We start from the raw sequence: 19,044 nt of genomic DNA, 5'->3' as shown, positions 1-19,044 counted from the left end.
CAGTTTTACCTGCCACTTTTAACTTATAAAAAATTTTTAACTCGTATCCTGAAAATTTAAGTTCTAGTTCTTACAATTAGAGTTAGATATATCAAATTTCATAAAAAATAATTTTAAACTTCTTTAAATCTAAGAAGATGTGGCAATTTGAGGTTTGAGCAGTATTATCAGTAACTTTTAACTATTAAAACTTTACCAAACTAGTATTTCATTTGATACAGCTTTTTTATATTTTAAAATAAAGATCTTTGAAATTTATGGGATCTAGTCAAAATTGCCACACCTAGCAACTAAACTTGCGGGATTCTAGCTTTTGGTTGTGATATCATGGCCTCGAGCCATGCGAGGCCATGATATCTATCATATCATCGGATCGAGATATATATATATATATATATATAATTTATTTACTAAGTAAACGATATCGAAAAAAACTAAAATTTTATTTTTAAGAAATTCATATACCCTAGATCATATTTAACGGTGTGGATCGTTGATTTGAACACCCTAAGATCGAAAACAAACACTATAGTACCGGAGCTCGGTATTATAGATAGTATAGTAGCCTAATTCTATATATAATTTAAAAAATATTAGCTACCGATTCTCAAAAAAAATTTAAAAAATATTAAAAAAACTGAGGATTCTCAAAAGAAAAGGTTATAAATAGATTTAAAAATGATGCAACTGTTGAAACTTGAAAATACATAAAAACTAGTTTCGAGTTCGGATAATATAAATCCGAATCTGAATTTGAGTCCGATGGCAAAATTCTGATCTACATCTGAAAGGTGTCGAATTCAATGTCCGGTCTAGAGATATAAATGGATTCGGGTTGTTGAAACTCTCGTATCGACAAATCCTGAATGGGAGTAAAAAAAATATACAAAGGAATTACCTACCACGCACCCATCCGGATTTGCCAAGAAAATAGAATAGGCGGTGAGAGATCCCTTACTTCTTTTTCTATTCATCTTAATTTGCCAAAAATTCGGCAAAATCCGTTCTGGCCCTTATTTTCTCTGGATGAAAAAAAATAAAATAAAAATTAATCTGCTCTCAATCCTTTCCGACCGGACGAAAACAAGGGGTGGGAGTTGGGGACTCTCCCGCGACCCGACTGCCCCGTTTGCATCGCTAGGACTCGGGTCGGCTCAGATGTTGTGCGACCCGTTTTCATCCATATAATAACAAGTGCTAAAGAAGTTAAGCCCGGATCAGGCGGTTATGCCCGTTTTGTTTAATTTGGGCCGAAAACGGACCAAGTTCGAACCGGCCCACGTCGGCGCCCACCAACACCAACAAATAGAACAACGGGCGCCCCGCAACCCCGAACCTCCCCGTTTCTTCGCTTTCCCCCACCCTACTCTCCGCCCCATCCCGAGTCCAACCCCGCGCGTCCGCTCCCTCATCGTCTCTACCCCGAGCTCTCGCTACCCCCCCAACCACCTCGGTGGCTCCACCGAGGAAGCTCCGCCACGAACCCCCTCCTCCTCCTCTCTCCGCCATTAGTGTGCTAGGTAATGCTCTCTCTCTCTCTCTCTCTGTGGACTCTAATAATCCCTTAATCGTAGCTCCAATCTAATCGTACGAATGGAGGTATTAGATCTGATTCGGGATTGTGCTCGCCTTTAATTCGAGACGGATTAGAACTCATTTTGTAACGCCTAATTCTCCGAGTTTTCTCTCTCTCTCTCTCTCTTTTTAGTTTGTTTTTGTTTCTTAATGGGATCAGTAGTTTCCCTTGTGAGATCTTTCTTTATCCTCCATTTTGTTTAAACAATCTCTATATCTTTACCCTTCATTGGCTATTTTTCTTTGCTGTTTTTCTTCCTGATTGGGGGCGATGATAAGTAATCGTGGTGTTTTTTTTTTTTGTTTTTGTTTTTGCCCTTCCGTGTCATTTATTTCCTCGATTTTCTCTCTCACTTTTTTTTTTGTTCTACTTTTTGCCTGTGATTTCGTGTTCATTTAGACATATAATTGAATCTAGTATGCTTTTGGGAAATCAGAAAAACCCTAAATATTCTTATGTATTCACAAAATTAGGTTTTTTTGGTTGTCTTTTTTTTGAAAAAAAAGGATTTGTGTTTTACTCTCAAAGTTGGTACATATAGTTTAATTGGAGAATTTATAGTAATTTGTTGCCTTTTTTTGAGTATATCTAAAAACAATCTTTAATGTGATACACAGCATAAAATATAAAAGAAAATGTTAACTTTAGGAAACTGACCGATTCAAAAGAAACACTTGCTTAATAGTCCTGATTTGGACAAAGGAATGCAAAAGGACCATGAATGATGATTAAAGAGATGAGAGTACGAAGAGTTGGTGTTCTCACTATCTTTTTCCAACCCAAACCAAATAAGACAAACTGGTTTGATTTAGTTGATCTTTGTTCAGTTTATTCTAAAAAATATGAAAAATTTTGCCTCCCAAGCTGAGCAGAACAGAACAGCTTGTTATCAAAATGCCAACTGCAATGATTTTTCCTAACATCCATTCCAACAATGATTTTTCCTAACATCCATTCCAACATCCATTGATATCCAACAACTAGAACAAATTGGTTATGTTTTCATCATGATAGTGTATTATTATGTTATTTATGGGATCCACGTGACTCTTTAGAGTTTCCAAAGAAAGTCTTGTTATTAAGATCCCTTTAGGTACGACGATAGGGAACTGTATTAGAGTTGCTCATAGATCTATAACTTTTAAGGTACTTTAGTCAATGGAAGTAAATTTTTAAGGTAGTGTAATCGAGTCACATCGGGTTGGTTGTTAATATAACACTTTGGTTGTCTATTTGATTCTAACAAGCTAATTCTATCATGGTGATTTGACAAGTGTAAGAACTACTTAAAAGTATTGGTTGTTGTTCTATTTTTCTTGCTGCTTGACATGCTGCTAATGTCATTGACTCATTGCAGATTCGAAGTTCTACTAACTTTTTGTTGGATGTTATGCAACTACATCTCGATCTGCTTCAGTAACTTAAAATTCAGCTGTCAATATTTTCTATGTTTATAAGTTAGGGGGAAAATGCCTCAGATTCACCTTGAACTTTTGGCATGATTGTGAGTCTCCGCTCGCAGTTTAAAAGGTTGTAGTCTTCTATGCCAACGGTTATTTGTTTCAATAACAAAGCAGACTGAATTTTCCATCAAGTTCTCTAGCCGCATTAGCACACAACTATCATATGACAGGAAAATATGTTAGACCGTATTAAACTTTTAGAGTTCAGTGGGGTCTAGCTTTTTTTTTTCCCTTTCTTTTCATCCCCGTCATGTGACAGTTGGATGCTAATGGCAGTCAGGGAAGTGAAAGAGAATGTGGACTGGGTAGTTGTTTGAAATGAATAGATCATTCGCATAATAAGTTGCAACCTTTTAACCTAAAGCAGTGATTTGCAATTGTATTAAAGTCAAAAGGGTTTTCGGACTTCATTTGTTTTCCATACTGACTATTCCATCTTGTTTGCAGGATAAATTAATCCCTTTTTAATTGTTTTTTACATTTTTTTCCCTTTTGAAGATCCAAAAGGCGGTTCCCGACAAATGTTTATCGAAGCCCTAGGAGCTACTACTGTTGCTTCCCTTTTTCTTCCTCTGGGCCAGATGAACAGGTAACTTGTGGCACCAAGGCAGTATGAGTGGCGCTCCAAAGAGGTCCCACGATGATGGGGCCCATTCTACACCTGTAAAAAGACCACACGAAGAGACCGGCATGTTTGCTAGTCCTTCTGGACGACTGATGCCGCCACTTGGCACTGATTTTCAGCTTCCTTTTGAGCACGGACAGGATGGGAGACTTTCAAAAGTCCAACGAGTTGAATTCCGTGATGATAAGAGATCACCTCTTCTACATCGGATGCCTCTAACTTCTAGCAACTTCACTGAGCAACCTTTTAAAGAACCAAGGGATGCTAAGATTGAAAATTGGGAGTTCAGGGCTGAGAATAGAGAGATACATGCTGACTCAAGGTTAGATCCTCAAGCCAGTAAGGTCGAGAATGATGTGAGGATAGATAGCAGGGTGGATGGAAAAGAACCAAGACCTGATAGATCTGCTCAGTTTGACTACAAGGGTGATATAAAATCTGAAAAAGATGGTTATTCCACAACTAGTTCTTATATAAGCTGGAAAGACAGTAAAGAACATCATGGTAGGGGTAAAAGATATTTTGAACCTCCAAGTGATGGATTTGAATCATGGCGGCTTGCACGGTCTGGATTACAAGGCACAGATGAGGTTGCAAAGGACCTCCCAGCAGTTGAAGAGCGTTGTCCTGCGGAAGCTCATGAGGCTGTTGGTGAGAACAGAGTTGATTTGAAAAACGAAGAGAAGTTCAGAGATAAGGATAGGAGAAGGAAGGATGAAAGGAACAGAGATTTTGGAGAGAGAGACAAGGATAAAAATGACCGTCGAGTCAATATGCAGCTTAGTGGTATTAGTGCTGAACGCAAGGAACTGCAGAGAGAAGACAGAGATGTCGATTGGCCGGAGAAGGAAAGAAAGGATTCTACGAAGGACAAGGAGGGGAATGAGAGGGAGAAGGATCATGTTAAGAAAGAGTCGTCAAATGTGAATGAGAAAGAGAATTTGCATATTGAGAAGGATTCTGTTGATGTCACTGCCAAAAACCTTGAGCAGGAAAATGCACCATCTGAACCTAAGAGACTCAAAGATGATAATTGGAAGGCTGATAAGGATTCTAAAGAGAAAAAAAGAGAAAGGGATGCCGATCTAGGAGTCAGACATGATCAACGTAGTAAGTACATTGAAAGAGAATCAGACGATGGCTGTGCAGAAGGTGATACAGAAAAGGATAAGGAAGTTTTTGGTGGTGTACAGCAGCAGCGCAGGAGAATGCTTCGATCAAGGGGGACTCAAGCACCTCATCGAGAGCCTCGTTTTCGGTCTAGAACACGAGATAATGAGGGGTAAGATTTTATGCAACCACTGATTTTGCATTCACTGATAAGCAAAAATGGTTGTTTTCCGGTTATTATTCATTGGTGCAATGCTTGGTTATAAATATTTTTGCCCCCCTTTTTTTTGTTACATGTCAGGTTCACAGTTTCCTTTATTAATTGAATTTATGATATTGAGTTTGTATCTTTAGAGTTCATGTTGGTTTGTAATTAAACTGTTGTATTACTATTTTTGTTTTATCCTCCTTATTGGCTGATGTGAAATGAATCATGTTTGTTAGGGCATGAATAATGCGGTGGTAAACTGTGATGCATGCACTGATTTTCCATACAATAATGCAAATAGGTTGATTTTTGAACACTTATCTTACGTAGAACAGATAAATACATGCACTCCCGCATTCTCTACTTTTCCCTCATAGAATGCTGGCTTGATATTATTTTGTATTTATTTCTCTGGAGTTCATGTTTGTAGGCTTAATTATAACTGTTAGTAGTATCTTTGTTTTGTCCTCTTCGAATGAAGTCTTAATTTTCTTTGTTTCAAATTGCTTTTTGGTGTCATTTTAAATCTTACATTTACTTTCTTTTCTTCATTTTCTTTAGTGGCTTGCTTTTTGGTGTCAATTTACACCTTGCATCTACTTTCTTCACATTCTTTTTTGACGAAACAAAACAGTATGTTTATTCATTGTTCAGATGCCTACTGCCGATGATTTTCCGATGACAAATTATATTTGTCCTGAATATATCTATCTTGTTCTCCTATGATTTTTCAATTATACACTGAAACTTTCATCTTTGGAAGATATATGACTGAAAGAGCACTTCTCTCAAGAGCATATTTTGATGTTTCTTTGTACTTCGGCGTTTGCTGATTATTTTTTTCTCTTTCCCTTTTTTTTCTCATTATTGCAGATCTCAAGGTCAGCACCCTCACTTCTCATTAGGTTTTGATTGTCGAAATGCTCGCTTCAAGTTTGGAACCGAGATAAACCTTTCATGGTGGAAGGCATTGTTTCTCTTTTAGAACATAATCTGCAAGTCACAAAGTGTATAGATTACCTGCATTATCATAAGCTAAAAATATATAATGTTTAATCATGTTACAAAAGGGAAAGATATGCCATTTATGTTATAAATCTGTGATTGTTCTAAAGGATCTAAATGAAGCCATTGCTCTTTTGATGATTACCTTGTCAACAGAGTACTATTATATCCTAAAAAGAAGGTAAATACATTTCATAAATCTACATAAACAAATGAATGCAAAGTCATTTTGGTACGTGGAATCCTTATTTAGTAATTTAGTTCCTTTTTCTATGTTCTTCAATCTGTTTTCCTTTCTGGCAGGTAAGATTGAGGTGTCTGCGATTGTCTATAAAGCCGGTGAATGCATGCAAGAGCTTTTAAAATCTTGGAAAGAATTTGAAGCATCCCAAGATGCTAAAAATGGTGAAACCTTACAATCTGGTCCAACTTTGGAAATTCGTATACCTGCAGAGTATGTTACCTCCACAAATCGTCAAGTAAGTAAATCAAGTCCTACACATGCTTATCTCCTTTCTTCCGGTTCGTCTTAAATGTGCTTTTGTGCCTATAGTGTATCAGTTCTGTTTACATATTTTCGAGTTACGAAACTAAGCGCTGTATGAATATTATTTATTGTTGATAATATGTCAATTGTTAAATCTGACAATGCAAGCCTCTTATTACCATGATTTCTTGGCTGCCTTATGCTAAAAGTGCATATTGCCAGAGTAACCATCAATTTTTACATATATGGGAACTCAAGAAACAGATTTATATGTTTGTATTAATTATCAATCCATATTGTTGGCAAACAACCATTACATCAGACAAATTTTTAACTCCTTTTGAGCTGCTCTTGTTCAATATAGTCATTAAGGTTTAACTCCTTTTGAGTTACTTTTGTTCAATATAGTCATTAAGGTCATTTTATTCAGGTTAAAGGTGCCCAGCTGTGGGGAACAGATATATATACAAATGATTCGGATCTTGTTGCTGGTACAATCTTTTTTCCATGCTTTTTCATACTTTCCTGTTGAAGCTTTGCTTTATCATTCTTAATTGGTGATGTTCTTATTTTTGTCTGTTCATCAGTACTCATGCACACCGGTTACTGCTGCCCAACATCATCTCCACCACCTTCTGCCATTCAAGAACTACGGGCAACAGTTCGAGTTCTGCCTCCACAAGATTGTATGTCTACTGCAACTAATACATGATATTTAGATTCAGTACTATGATATGATAATTCATAAATCACTAATGTGACTTCTTGGCCGAAGCTACATAATTTGTTGACATTATAGTCTTCTAGTGATGAGCAAATCCATTATTAATTAGTGTGTTGTTGGTTTTTCTTTTATTATTCATATTTAAGGAGCTGTAACAAATGTATCAGTGTTTTAGATATGCTACCTGTCTTTTGCAGGTTACACTTCAACACTACGGAACAATGTCCGGTCGCGTGCTTGGGGGGCAGGTATTGGCTGTAGTTTTCGGATTGAGCGCTGTTGCATTGTGAAGGTAGTAAAAAATAATGCCATTTTATTTGATAATAACAAAAGTCTGATCATGTCCACTTGAAAGTGTTCATGTTGCCATTATATTTATATGTTCTAATTTATCAGGGAAAAATTAGTCTATATTATCTTTATGACTCTTCGCCTTTTATGATTATTCAACTTTCTTTTACTATCCTGGATTATTTTAAATAATTTTCTTACTAGTTATCTCATGGTTTTTTCTTAATCCTCTGTCTTTGGCAGAAAGGTGGTGGGACGATTGATCTCGAGCCTCGTCTGAACCATACATCTGCAGTGGAGCCAACTCTTGCACCTGTAACAGTTGAGCGCACTATGACAACGAGAGCTGCAGCCTCGGTAAAAACCCTGGGATTTCCTTTGTTCTCTTTCCTCTTTCTCCATGTTCCATATTACAGTTTCGTATGATCCTGTTTATTCCTGTGTGTATCAATGTTGGTACGAGTGTTGCAGCTTTGAACATCTCTGCTCTTCTTTTTGTGGAAATTTGAATGACTGCATAAATTTCTTCTTGTCTTAGTTTTTTCCAGCTCAATCTTTATTAAACATGTGTTTCTTTTTAACCTCCTTTTTTTTGTACTTTTTTGTATTCCTCGAGTTATGGTACTTACATTTTTTCATTAAGCAGAATGCTTTGCGTCAACAGAGGTTTGTCCGTGAAGTTACTATTCAGTACAACCTCTGCAATGAGCCCTGGTAATCTTTAGTTCTATCCTCCCATATTCATTGTTTTTATTTCTTGTAAGGCTGATTTTGCTCTGCTCTTATATTTATATTATCTATTTGTTTCTATATTGTTGTGCTCTGTGTGAATGATGTTAGTTGGTTTCCAAATGCTTAATTTGTCATAAGCAATACATTGTACATTAACTTCCTAACTGTGACCTACAGGTGCTATATAATTCCATTCTTGATAACTTGATAGTACTTGTTGACACATGTGAGCTTGTTATTCTGTTTCTTTGGTTAGTTGAGTATAATTACATTGGTATTCTTCTCCTTCTCTTTTTCTCCACTTTTATCTGTCAAGACCTACAGTTATGGGTTGCAAAGACTTGCATGGTCCAAGTAACAAAATTATTCGGGGTAGAAGAGAAATTGGGTGAAAAAGAGACTAGATTATATGTTGTTTCCTTGTTGAGTTAAATAAGGATATTTATGTTGCACTTGTCCTAATTAGATTTGGTTGAGTATCAATCAACTCACTTCAACTTTAACCTGATCACAGTAGTTGAGACTTTGCAACTCATTGTGTGTGTGTGTGTGTGTATATTCCTACGTCTAAAGCAATTATATGTATAATTTTTTCCCTATTGTTGCTTAGAAGGGATTGCGATCTTATTTAACAATGCAATCATATATATTTTTTTTTATGGAGATAGTAATAAAGTTCTATTTTATCTCTTTACTAAGGAGCTCGGCTGTTAATTTGCTCTTAGTTTCCTTTTTATATATGCATTAAGTGTTGTCTTAAGGTGCATTTATGATGAGTTGACTTTCTTTCTTTTAATCTTGGACGCTAAATGTACTGACTTTTCCTCTCCTGGTTTCATGTTTATTGTTCCAGGTTGAAATACAGTATTAGCATAGTTGCTGATAAGGGGTTAAAGAAGCCTCTTTATACTTCTGCGAGATTGAAGAAGGGAGAAGTTCTGTACTTAGAGACACATTTTAATAGGTATGGCCCTAGAAATGCCTTTACTTAGTAGTTCCTCTGCATTAATATTTTGATACACAGGGCATTCTAGAAATACTGATATTCATCTGCTTTAATATAAAGCCCTTTTTGTTTGGAGCTGTTTGGCTCTATAACATCTTGTGTACTTTCTACGCATTTCTTAAATGAGTTTCCATTGTCAATTGTTTTTGTTCTTGATTCCCAACTGCAATAGGAAGTACAGCTTTTAGTTCAAAAATAATAGTTATTGTATGTCCTTGGTCTTGTCTCTGTATTTTATTATTTTCTTTTTAAAACCATCTCCTTGCAGGTATGAGCTATGCTCTACTGGAGATAAGGTGATTCATAGTGGAGCAGTACATAATTCATCTCAAACAGGAGATTCTGTACACGAGAAGATTCAAAACCATAGCTCATACACACAAAATGGGGACAAAATCGCCACGGATCGGGAAAATATTGTAGATGTATTCCGGTGGTCTCGCTGTAAGAAGGCAATGCCGGAACAAATTATGCGTTCTATTGGAATTCCATTACCTATGGAGCATCTGGAGGTAACTTCATTTGTTCAATTTTTTTATAGGTTGATGAATGCCGCATACATAGCAAACTTCTAATTATGGGTTATAAATATCTGAAATTTCTCTTTTCTTGTAACTCTAGGTATTGGAGGAGAATTTGGAGTGGGAAGATGTGCAGTGGTCACAAACTGGCGTTTGGGTGGCAGGGAAGGAGTACGCTCTTGCTCGCGTTCATTTTCTCGCCCCAAATTAGTGAACTAGAATGTGTACTTTTAGGGCTGTTACAATTTTTTAAGATGATTTAATGTAAAATGTATGTATTTATGTGTGTATACTGCCTACTCTGCAGTGGGCTAATCTTCAATAGTTTCTTAATTATTTAGTACCCACTCCTGAATCTGTAACTTCATTACCATGTAATCAGGTTAGGCTGACCTTAGTTTATAACTTATGAATGAAAATTGTTTGGCTGTGCTGTAAGAATGATCAGTAATAAATCTGGCTTTTGGCTTCAGCTCACAAATTTATCGCAAGAGTGGTCAATAGTTCTTAACTTTCAGCTTCAGCTGGGGAGTTTTCACTATTGTTTGGTTTCAGTATCAATTTTAGTCCTTGTAATTAAGAGCTTACACTTTAGTAAGGTTAACTATCAAGTTTTTGTTTTAGAGGGCGAGTGATATCGCCTGAGCAAGGTTTATCGTAGCTCGAGCGTATATATTGTACCAATTTATAATTTGGACATATTTGTTTTGGCAATAGTAAAAATTGCTTTAGTAGTAATACTGTTGTAATTTATTCTTAAATTAAAATAAATTATAAATCTCTAATTGTAAAATTTAAAGTATAAGAATTAGGGTTGTTAATGGATCGGATTCGGGGCGAATTATCAAAAATTTGAACCCAAATCCAAATTCGAATCCGAGCCAAAAAAATCTGAATCCGAAATAATTATTTCTCTTTTCAATATTTCAAAATATATTATATTAAATCTAAATTTTTTTAAAAATATAAATTTAAATATAACATTAAATTTTTAAATACATATCATATACAATATAAAATAAATTTAGGTTCGGATCCGGATCAGATACAATCAAAATTTTAATATTTATATTTAAAATTATATTTATTTAGTACCGAATAAATTTGCTCCGTTTAAATTCGGATTTGAAAAAGATTGAGTTATCTGTAGGCATGGACATTCCTACAACAGATGCCTCCAACCAGCAAAGTTATCGGAGGTAAACTCCAATCCTCTTTTGTCAGTGTAATCTCGTACTTCCTGGCCCCCACACTCACTCATTGCTCGAAAAGGGCAAAAGAAAAATCCACACACGAAATAAAAAAAAAAAAGAAGAGAAAAAGAAGAGGGAGAGAGAGAGAGAGAGAGAGAGAGAGAGAGATGGGGTCGGAGGAGATGGGAGTCCAGCGCCCGCACCCGAACTCCTGCTTCCCGACGATCGACTTCTCGGGAGTGGAGGCGCGGAGTCCGGAGGGGCGGAAGTGGAGTTGGGTGCGGGAGCAGGTGACGGCAGCGCTCACTTCCGTGGGGTGCTTCGAGGCGCTGTACCCGCCGGTGGGCGCGGAGCTCCGCCGCGCGCTCTTCGGGGAAGCCGTGCGCGGCCTCTTCGCCCTTCCGCGCGAAGCGAAGCTCCGGAACGCGTTCGGCCCCGAGAAGCCCTTCCACGGCTACCTCGGCGGCCTCCCGGGCCTCGACCGCTACGAGAGCCTCGCCATCGTCGACGCGCCGCGCCCCGACGCCGTGCGGGGCTTCGCCCATCTCATGTGGCCCCGTGCAAATGGAAACCCTGCCTTCTGGTATTACAATCTTCGCTTCCGAATCAATCAGTCTCCCCCCTTGCCCATAAGTATTTAACTTTAATTTCAATCAAAATTCAAACTCTTTACCATACGATAATAAGTGACTACAATCCATCCCAAACCAAACTCAATTTTTTAAAACAAATTTTTTTTTTTAAAAAAATAATATGATAAAAACTTTTATTTTTCAGGTCATTAATTTTCTATCAAACAAATATTTGTTAGAACCAGAGTAACTTCAGTCCTACGTTACCAAACAAAATAATTTTTACCTCAACTCTAATTCACCTAAATTTTTTTTTTTCAATCTGCACTTCACATTCGGTAAAATAAACAGGCCTTTATCATTCTTTGTTGTTTCGGTTTTTAATTCCTTTCGGGTGGAAGTAATTTTCTTTGCTATAACACTAGTGGTGTGAATTTGAAATACAAACTTTTGAGTAATCTTAGTTTGGCCGGGCATACGCAGTTTGCAATTTTCGAACGTTGTTTTGATATTCAAAGAGCAAACACGATTGAATTCGCGATAATTTCGATCAATTTCATCCTCTGAACATGAAACACTGCTAAATGATTCTCACCTCCCTGCCAAAATAGTTGGGGATGCTTTTGTTTTTTCTTCACTTATTAACGGTATTGGAAATTATTTCAACTTTTCCCCCCCTCTTGCTGTATTGGCCAAGTACTGGACTGAACTGGTAATTTTCATTTTTCACCATAGCTCTACTCGAACTATAGCTGTTATGTAAAGAGTAGAAAATATAAGTTTTGCAGGGGAACATGTATAAAGATTAAAGCAAGTAATATTATTGGGTGGCAAACGGTACTAGTATCCACCCATGCATTTTGGTTCTTGACCGAGAGGCGAGTTTGTTGCTACCTTAAAACTATTTTTTTCCTTTACATTGAGAAGTGAAACAGTGCACAATTGTGCCAAACTACTTGCGGATTTGGAGAAGATGGTCCGTAGGATGGTATTGGAGAGCCTGGGTGTGTTGAAGTACTACGAAGCTCAGAATGAGTCCACGTGGTACCTGCTACGGCTCGCAGAATATGGAGCACCGCATACTGAGGAAAAGCGAATGGGGTATTACTCTCATCAAGACACCAATACCTTGACTATAATATGCCAGGATCAGGTTGGTGGATTAGAGGTTCAAACGAAGGACGGGCAATGGATTCCTGTCGAGCCTTCGCGGACATCCTTCGTTGTCATGGCCGGCAATGCTCTCAGGGTATATGCTTTGTTGCACGCACGCTCAATTGCTAGGAGTAATGTTGCGTTTGTTACTGCTGTGTGAGTTAACTTGATCATGCAATTTCTAGCCTTGGAATCTCTGATTTTGAGATAACCAAAATGAGCATTAATTCAACTTACTAACTCTCTATTTTCTCTTCACTAGGAGTCAACAAAAGATCAAATTAAAAGGTTTGATGTTTACAGGGACTATTAGCGTCTATGCAAATTGAAAAAAAAAAAAAAGAGGCTCGGCTACTATCTGTAACACAAAAACTTAAAACACTGATTTTCCTTTAGCCGTAGTAGTGTGGAGTTGATTGTTTTTTTCTGCATCCAGCTCAATATGGCTGTATGCCTCATGTTCTTGCTCAGTAACATTCGAGCTGCACTTGCTATGATTCAGGCTTGGACTAATGGCCGAGTCTATGCTCCATTCCATCGCGTATGGATGGGCGGAGAAGAGACGAGATACTCTGTCATGCTCTTCTCAAACCCGCAAAAGAGCCAACTGGTCCAGGCACCCGAGGAGCTCGTGGATGAAAACCACCCTGCTCTCTTCAAGCCCTATGACTATAATGAGTATATGCGCTTCTGTCTCTCAGAGGAGGGTGCCCAGATAGAGGATAAGCTTATGGCCTTCTGTGGAGTGTCCAAAACAGAGGTAGCTCAGGCATGAGTGGCTCCAGAGCCCTCTCCTCTCTTGGAGATGGCAACTTGAATTTCCCTAAAAATGCGGTGTCTCTAAGTTGGCCTTAAACGTTCAAAGATGCAGATATCTGTAAGTTGGCCTTAAATGTAATTATCTATAAGATGTAATATCTGTCATCTCAGGTTTCATCAGATCAATTAAAATTTGTCTGAACATAATGTATGTAAGCTTCCCGTATGTAATATATGATAATCGGGTATGTCTAGTTCATGTCATGTTGAGTTGAAGTTTTACTCTGTAATTTTCAGTCATGTTTGGACTGTGTTATATGATAATCGGGTATGTCTAGTCCATTTGACGTTAACTTACCGCAGGTATGAATTTTGTGAATTTATGTATGGTGCCTTGTGCTTTTTTGGCCTGTAAGTTTGTTGACTGTTGTCGATTGTGTTAGTAAAATTAAGGAACCATTTCTACACTTTTTAAGCTATGCTATGCTATTGAATGGTCTATACATCTGATGTAGAGCCATATGGTAAAGCCACCAGAATTATTCATTGCACGGCTAAGATTTACCAACGCAACTAATTTTCGCTCATCAGCCTCTCCTCAAATTGAAAGAAAAAAAGAAAGAAAAAAGATGAGGAGAAATAAGAAGAAAGAAAAAAGATGACGAGAAATAAGAAGAGTGCTGCAAAATTTTCATGTCACCCAATGCGCCCACACCGATAGACGAGGGCAGTGCACGAAAGAGGAGAAAATTATTTCACATATGCCGTGCATTTGTACATCATGTGCTACATAACTAATATTGTAAAAGTAGGATTAATTTAATCGATAATATAAATAATTAAAATATCATAAAATTATTATTAAAATATCAAGTACTTCTAAGAATTAACAGTGCAAAAAATAATATTTAATTATAAGAATCAGACGTATAAAATTTATAACTTTTACAAATTTTTGAATGATGTATAACATATATCTATAAATTAAATATGATTTAAAACATTCATGATAGGATTAGTAGCACAGTCCATGCAATAATTTCTAAAGAGAGAAATTAACTGTCCTTCTGTTAAAAATGGAATCCATGTATCCAAAACTCACTACAAGAATTTGTAAGAATATACTAAAAAAAGTTAAAAGGGAAAGAAGTGTGACAAAGCCTGCCTTCACCCTCTCTACAGAAACTAACAGGACATTTTTATTTCCAGCCACAAGTAAATCTGTAATCAAAATTAATGGGGGGAAAAAGGACTCCATTAACAAATCTACCCATGGACGGTTTCACCCACTTCCCATCAACATAATCCCAACAGTGTTTTTTTTTTTCCTTTTTAATCCCAATATTCTAACCCTTATTCCCCAATAGGTTTTCCCCTCAGGACAAACTTATTGCCTACATTATATATCCCCTTTTTGCTTTTTACAAGAATTTAACGAATATACACCGCAATTTACGAATATAGTTACCCCAGCAGAGTACGCAATGCTCTCACACGAGGAATGGCCCGTCTTCTCTGTATAATATTCACACTTCTTAACCCCCTCCTCTGTTTTTCTTTCCTACATTTTAGCAATTTACTGTTTTATTCTATTCGGGTGCGCGTGCGCGTGTGCGTGTGCGTGTGCGTGTGCGTGTGTGAGGGTGGAATTTAGAGTTGAGAGTGATTTGCTTACGGATGATGGTTGATGATGGAGTTGAGGTCTAAGGGTGGAGGAGGAGGCGGTCGGAGGGGGAGAGGGCGTGGCGGAAGTGGCAACGGTGGCCGTAGGGGCAGGCGTCGCCGGCGAGGACCATGCGGCAGACCTCGGTCTTGTAGCGCGGGTGGCGGATGACGGGGCGGAGCTCGCCGATGCCGTGCGCGAACTGGCAGTGCTCCCCATACGGGCACTCCCCGCTCTCCTCCCACTTGTTGCACAGCTCCGTCTTGAACATCCCCTGGTTGTACACCTCCAACTCCATTCCCTCCTTCCCCGGCTCCTCCCCCTCGCCCTCCCCCTCCCCGTCCTCCCTCTCGCCTCTCCCTTCTCTCTCCCCTCCCCTCTTGCCGACCCCGACTCCCACGTACACGCGCTGCTGCTTCGTAACCAAACGTACGTAATCGTGTCAGCCGTTTGATCATGATATAACGATCATGATGTATATGTGTGTGTGTGTGTGTGTATATATATCTATATAGCAGGGATCAGGAAAGGGGACTCACGGTGCCTGCCCTGACGGGGCTCGGGACGCGGAGCCGCCCATTGCGGTTCGTGCCCGAGCCGACGCCGACGCACCCCTGGTTCTGGTTCAGCTTCAGATAGCCGTTGGATCGGATCGAGATGCTCTTCGGGAGCACGACGCGCTTCTCCGCGGCGCCCGCGGCCTTCGCCGCCCTGCTCTGCGGGTCCTGGAACCCCAACACGCTCGTGGGGCTCGCCTCTGCGGGGGGGTCCCCGAGGCCGAGGCGGCGGAACTCGTCGACGAGCGGGGGCGGCGGGATGCGGGGGCTCGGCTTGCCAGNAGGGGCGGGTGGGGGCGGGGCCCGAGGCGGAGGCACAATGAGAGGGGGAGGAGGCGGAGGAAGCTGCCGCTGCTGCTGCTGGTGGGGTGGCGGTGGCTCTTGGCGGAAATGGACCGCGCAGAGTGCGAGGTCATGGTCCTCTAGTCCCTCGCGATGCTGGAGACGAAGAGCGTGGAGGTCCTGCGCCGCCTGCTCCGGCTCCGGGAGGCGGCGCTCTTGCGGTTCGAGGCGTAGCGGTTGCCGCTCGAGCGCGCCGCGGAGCGGGAGGAGAGACCGTTCGGAGGGGTGTCCTCGGTGGGGTAGAAGAAAGAGTACGGGTAGAAGAAATCGGCGCCGTTGGTGAGGTGAGGAGGGGACGAGAGCCGTTGATCTAAAGAGGCGAACGCTCCGGATCCGATCGTAGGCTTGCGGCGGTCGCCATTGGTGGGACGCACCAGCTCCTGCTGCATCGTGTCAGGTCGCGTCTCTGACAAGGTAAAGAAAGGCAATAACTATGATAACAGCACGAAAACATATTAAGAAGACCCTAAGAAAAATACCGCAAAATATCCAAGCAACACATCTGCTGCAGAGTAAGCTTGTAGAAACAAAAGGAAACTAGAAAAACAAATCAAATGACACATTGCGAGAACTAATGCCTCTTACACATTTCCGATCATCGATCTAAGGTTCCGAGATAAAGAAGAAGACAAAAATGGAACAATGGAGCTTGAACTTAGAATTAGACGCATCAACAAAGGGCGATCTAGCAAAAAAAAAAAAGAAAAGAAAAAAAAAGCCAAAATCAAATCAAGAACTCGTCCATCTGCTCCAATGCATTGAGATAAGATGTTTTTCAACTAAATCCGTACTAAAAACAGATTAAAATTCAAAAAATCCATCATCTACTCAGCTCTCTCCACTGATCCAAGCAGGAAACTATTCATCGCAGCATTCATAATTAAGTCAGTGGATCCGATTGAACATTTATTAGTGTTCGAGAAACCATCTAGCAGATCAAATCACTACTCCGGAGTGTAATCCGAGCACTAAATTGAAAGAAACCAGCTAAAAATCATGATATATATAAAACACGAATTCTTAACCAAAATGGATGAAAATCCGAAGAAAAAGATCAACTCCGATGAATCATTAATGCAATGGCCCCGTAGATCTCGGAGAGCTCACCTGCGTCGAGAGCGCTCTGTAGAAGGGGAGACGCGAACGAAGAGAGGGAAAAGGAGGTGGTGAAGGGTAGAGAGAGAGAGAGAGAGAGAGAGAGAGAGAGAGAGAAAGAGAGAACGCTTCAAACAAATGGGGAGAGTAGGGACTATATATAGTGGAGAGTGGAGGGAGCATGCTCACTCAAAAGGTGACCGGGCCACCTCGAGACTCGAATTAGTAACAAACATTTGTAACGGAATTGGACCCCCACGCGCCACAGCTCCGTTCCCCTTTTCTATTGGCCCAAACTATCGTGCACCCGGTTCATTTTGTCCATCTCGTGCACCACTCGTCGCATATTTTAATCCTAACCGTTAAATAATTTCTTCCGTACCTCTCGTCAAAAATTGGACGGTCGGATAAGGGCAGAAAGAAGTTCGGTCCGCGAGAACTAACTACGCACCAAGTTCATGTAACGATAACAATATATTTGGGACACCAAACGAGAGGCTGACGTGGCCGTTAACGAAATGGCAATTCAATTACCATTTTGCCCTCAAACACCGTATTGCAGCGCAGCGCCGAGCTCGTACTTTTCAGTAATTTCAACGAATCATCATCGCGCATCATTCTCGTTTCTCCCACATGGTTGACGTGTGGGACCCGACCCATGGTAAATAAGTGGGGCCCACACGACACGAGCGGCTCTGATTGACCTCTCACCCTCCCTGCGAGCGCATCACGGATATAATTGGGCTCGTACTTTGCTTTCTTACAAAAAGTTATCAAATTAGTTCCTTTACGATGAGCAGTTTTAAGATAGTTCGGTAAATAGCTTTTAGTCTATTTCTCGTTTTCAAAGTTTCTTTTTTTTTTTCTTTTTTTCTTTTTTTTTTGCAAAAATTACTTTTTAGTTCTTACAAAAATTCCTAGGCCATTTCTCTACCATAATATAGGAATTTTTTTGGGCTGGATATTTTGCTGAGTATGCGTCTTATGATAGTTTATCCTAATTTAAAAATACTTTTGCTGAGTGTGTATTTTATGATAATTTATTCTAAATTTTTTTTATAAACTACTAATTAATTTATAAAAAGCTCATTACTCAGGATTTTGTCCTCATTTAATTACTATCTATTTATTAATTCTTTAAACTTTTTTTAACAATTATTGTCACATTAAAGTTATTAATTTTAACAAAACTTAAATTGGGAAACTCGTAGAAATGGATATGTGCTAGTTCTTATTAGTAAATTTATGGATAAATAGTCACTCGTAAAAGAGACATTAAGAAAACTATACGATGTTGACCTGCTCCCATCAACTTTACCTTTCAATAGTAACAAGCCATTAATTCATGATAAGACCAAATCCAACTAGTTAATACTTTGGAAATTGGCTATTCTATTTATGATCTTGAAGGAACCTTTCCCAAAGGGGAAAGATGAAATTACACCTTTGGATAGGAGTGGGAGAGACAGAGAGTAGCAAATCATAACTTAGATCTCGACTATTTTCACAGTGCAAAAAGTAAAATCCTGTAGGTTTATTGTGTTTGCACTATTTATTATCAGATCATTATAATTTTCACGTGCAATTGATTAAGCAATCTTATGTTGGAGCTGTCTCATCAAATTTTTGTTTGATAACCCATCCCACATTAATTAGTACAGGAATAGGATTGTTATGACCGAAAATGCATTATATGATCTCCTAAGTTATTTTCTTTTTCTTTATTTAAAATTGACAGGTTAGTACTATACTGTGTCCGAACCAAGACTAAGGTTAAATAGGATGCCCGAAACTCGGCTTGGTTGGACTTGATATCATACATGCCAAATCCTACGAAAATCTACGAAAAGAGTTTGTTAAATCATAGTTCTAATTAAACTCAAACTTATGTATTAAAATTTAACATACTGTAATTTGAGAGATAGTTCATAAATCTTTTATAGAAACCGATGTATTCGGA

At 39.1% G+C, this 19,044-nt stretch overlaps 3 protein-coding genes across 4 annotated transcripts; 2 read left to right on the top strand and 1 right to left on the bottom strand.

Moving 5' to 3' along the window:
* On the top strand, positions 1,339 to 10,229 carry LOC109717343 (zinc finger CCCH domain-containing protein 13). Its single transcript, XM_020243077.1, has 12 exons — positions 1,339 to 1,520; positions 3,538 to 4,946; positions 5,856 to 5,863; positions 6,291 to 6,466; positions 6,905 to 6,965; positions 7,062 to 7,160; positions 7,396 to 7,490; positions 7,733 to 7,846; positions 8,136 to 8,203; positions 9,075 to 9,185; positions 9,496 to 9,739; positions 9,849 to 10,229. Exons 2-12 carry the CDS (start codon positions 3,652 to 3,654, stop codon positions 9,957 to 9,959), a joined length of 2,382 nt encoding a protein of 793 aa, XP_020098666.1. The 5' UTR covers positions 1,339 to 1,520; positions 3,538 to 3,651; the 3' UTR covers positions 9,960 to 10,229.
* On the top strand, positions 11,038 to 13,814 carry LOC109717395 (probable 2-oxoglutarate-dependent dioxygenase AOP1). Of its 2 annotated transcripts, none has more exons than XM_020243165.1 (3): positions 11,038 to 11,524; positions 12,441 to 12,824; positions 12,931 to 13,163. In XM_020243165.1, the coding sequence occupies exons 1-3, from the start codon at positions 11,109 to 11,111 to the stop codon at positions 12,995 to 12,997; spliced, it is 867 nt and encodes a 288-aa protein (XP_020098754.1). In that variant the 5' UTR covers positions 11,038 to 11,108; the 3' UTR covers positions 12,998 to 13,163. The 2 variants fall into 2 exon arrangements, with proteins under 2 accessions (XP_020098754.1, XP_020098753.1); XM_020243164.1 differs by lacking the exon at positions 12,931 to 13,163 and adding an exon at positions 13,171 to 13,814 and having other exon boundaries at positions 11,047 to 11,524; positions 12,441 to 12,762.
* On the bottom strand, positions 14,994 to 17,203 carry LOC109717156 (zinc finger CCCH domain-containing protein 39-like). Its single transcript, XM_020242829.1, has 4 exons — positions 17,097 to 17,203; positions 16,150 to 16,395; positions 15,630 to 16,027; positions 14,994 to 15,502 (listed from the first exon to the last, which is right to left on the bottom strand). The coding sequence occupies exons 2-4, from the start codon at positions 16,376 to 16,378 to the stop codon at positions 15,131 to 15,133; spliced, it is 999 nt and encodes a 332-aa protein (XP_020098418.1). The 5' UTR covers positions 16,379 to 16,395; positions 17,097 to 17,203; the 3' UTR covers positions 14,994 to 15,130.

This window comes from Ananas comosus, linkage group 11 (assembly GCF_001540865.1).
Source record: "Ananas comosus cultivar F153 linkage group 11, ASM154086v1, whole genome shotgun sequence".
NCBI lineage: Eukaryota > Viridiplantae > Streptophyta > Magnoliopsida > Poales > Bromeliaceae > Ananas > Ananas comosus.
This window is presented reverse-complemented; position numbering and strand designations above follow the sequence as displayed.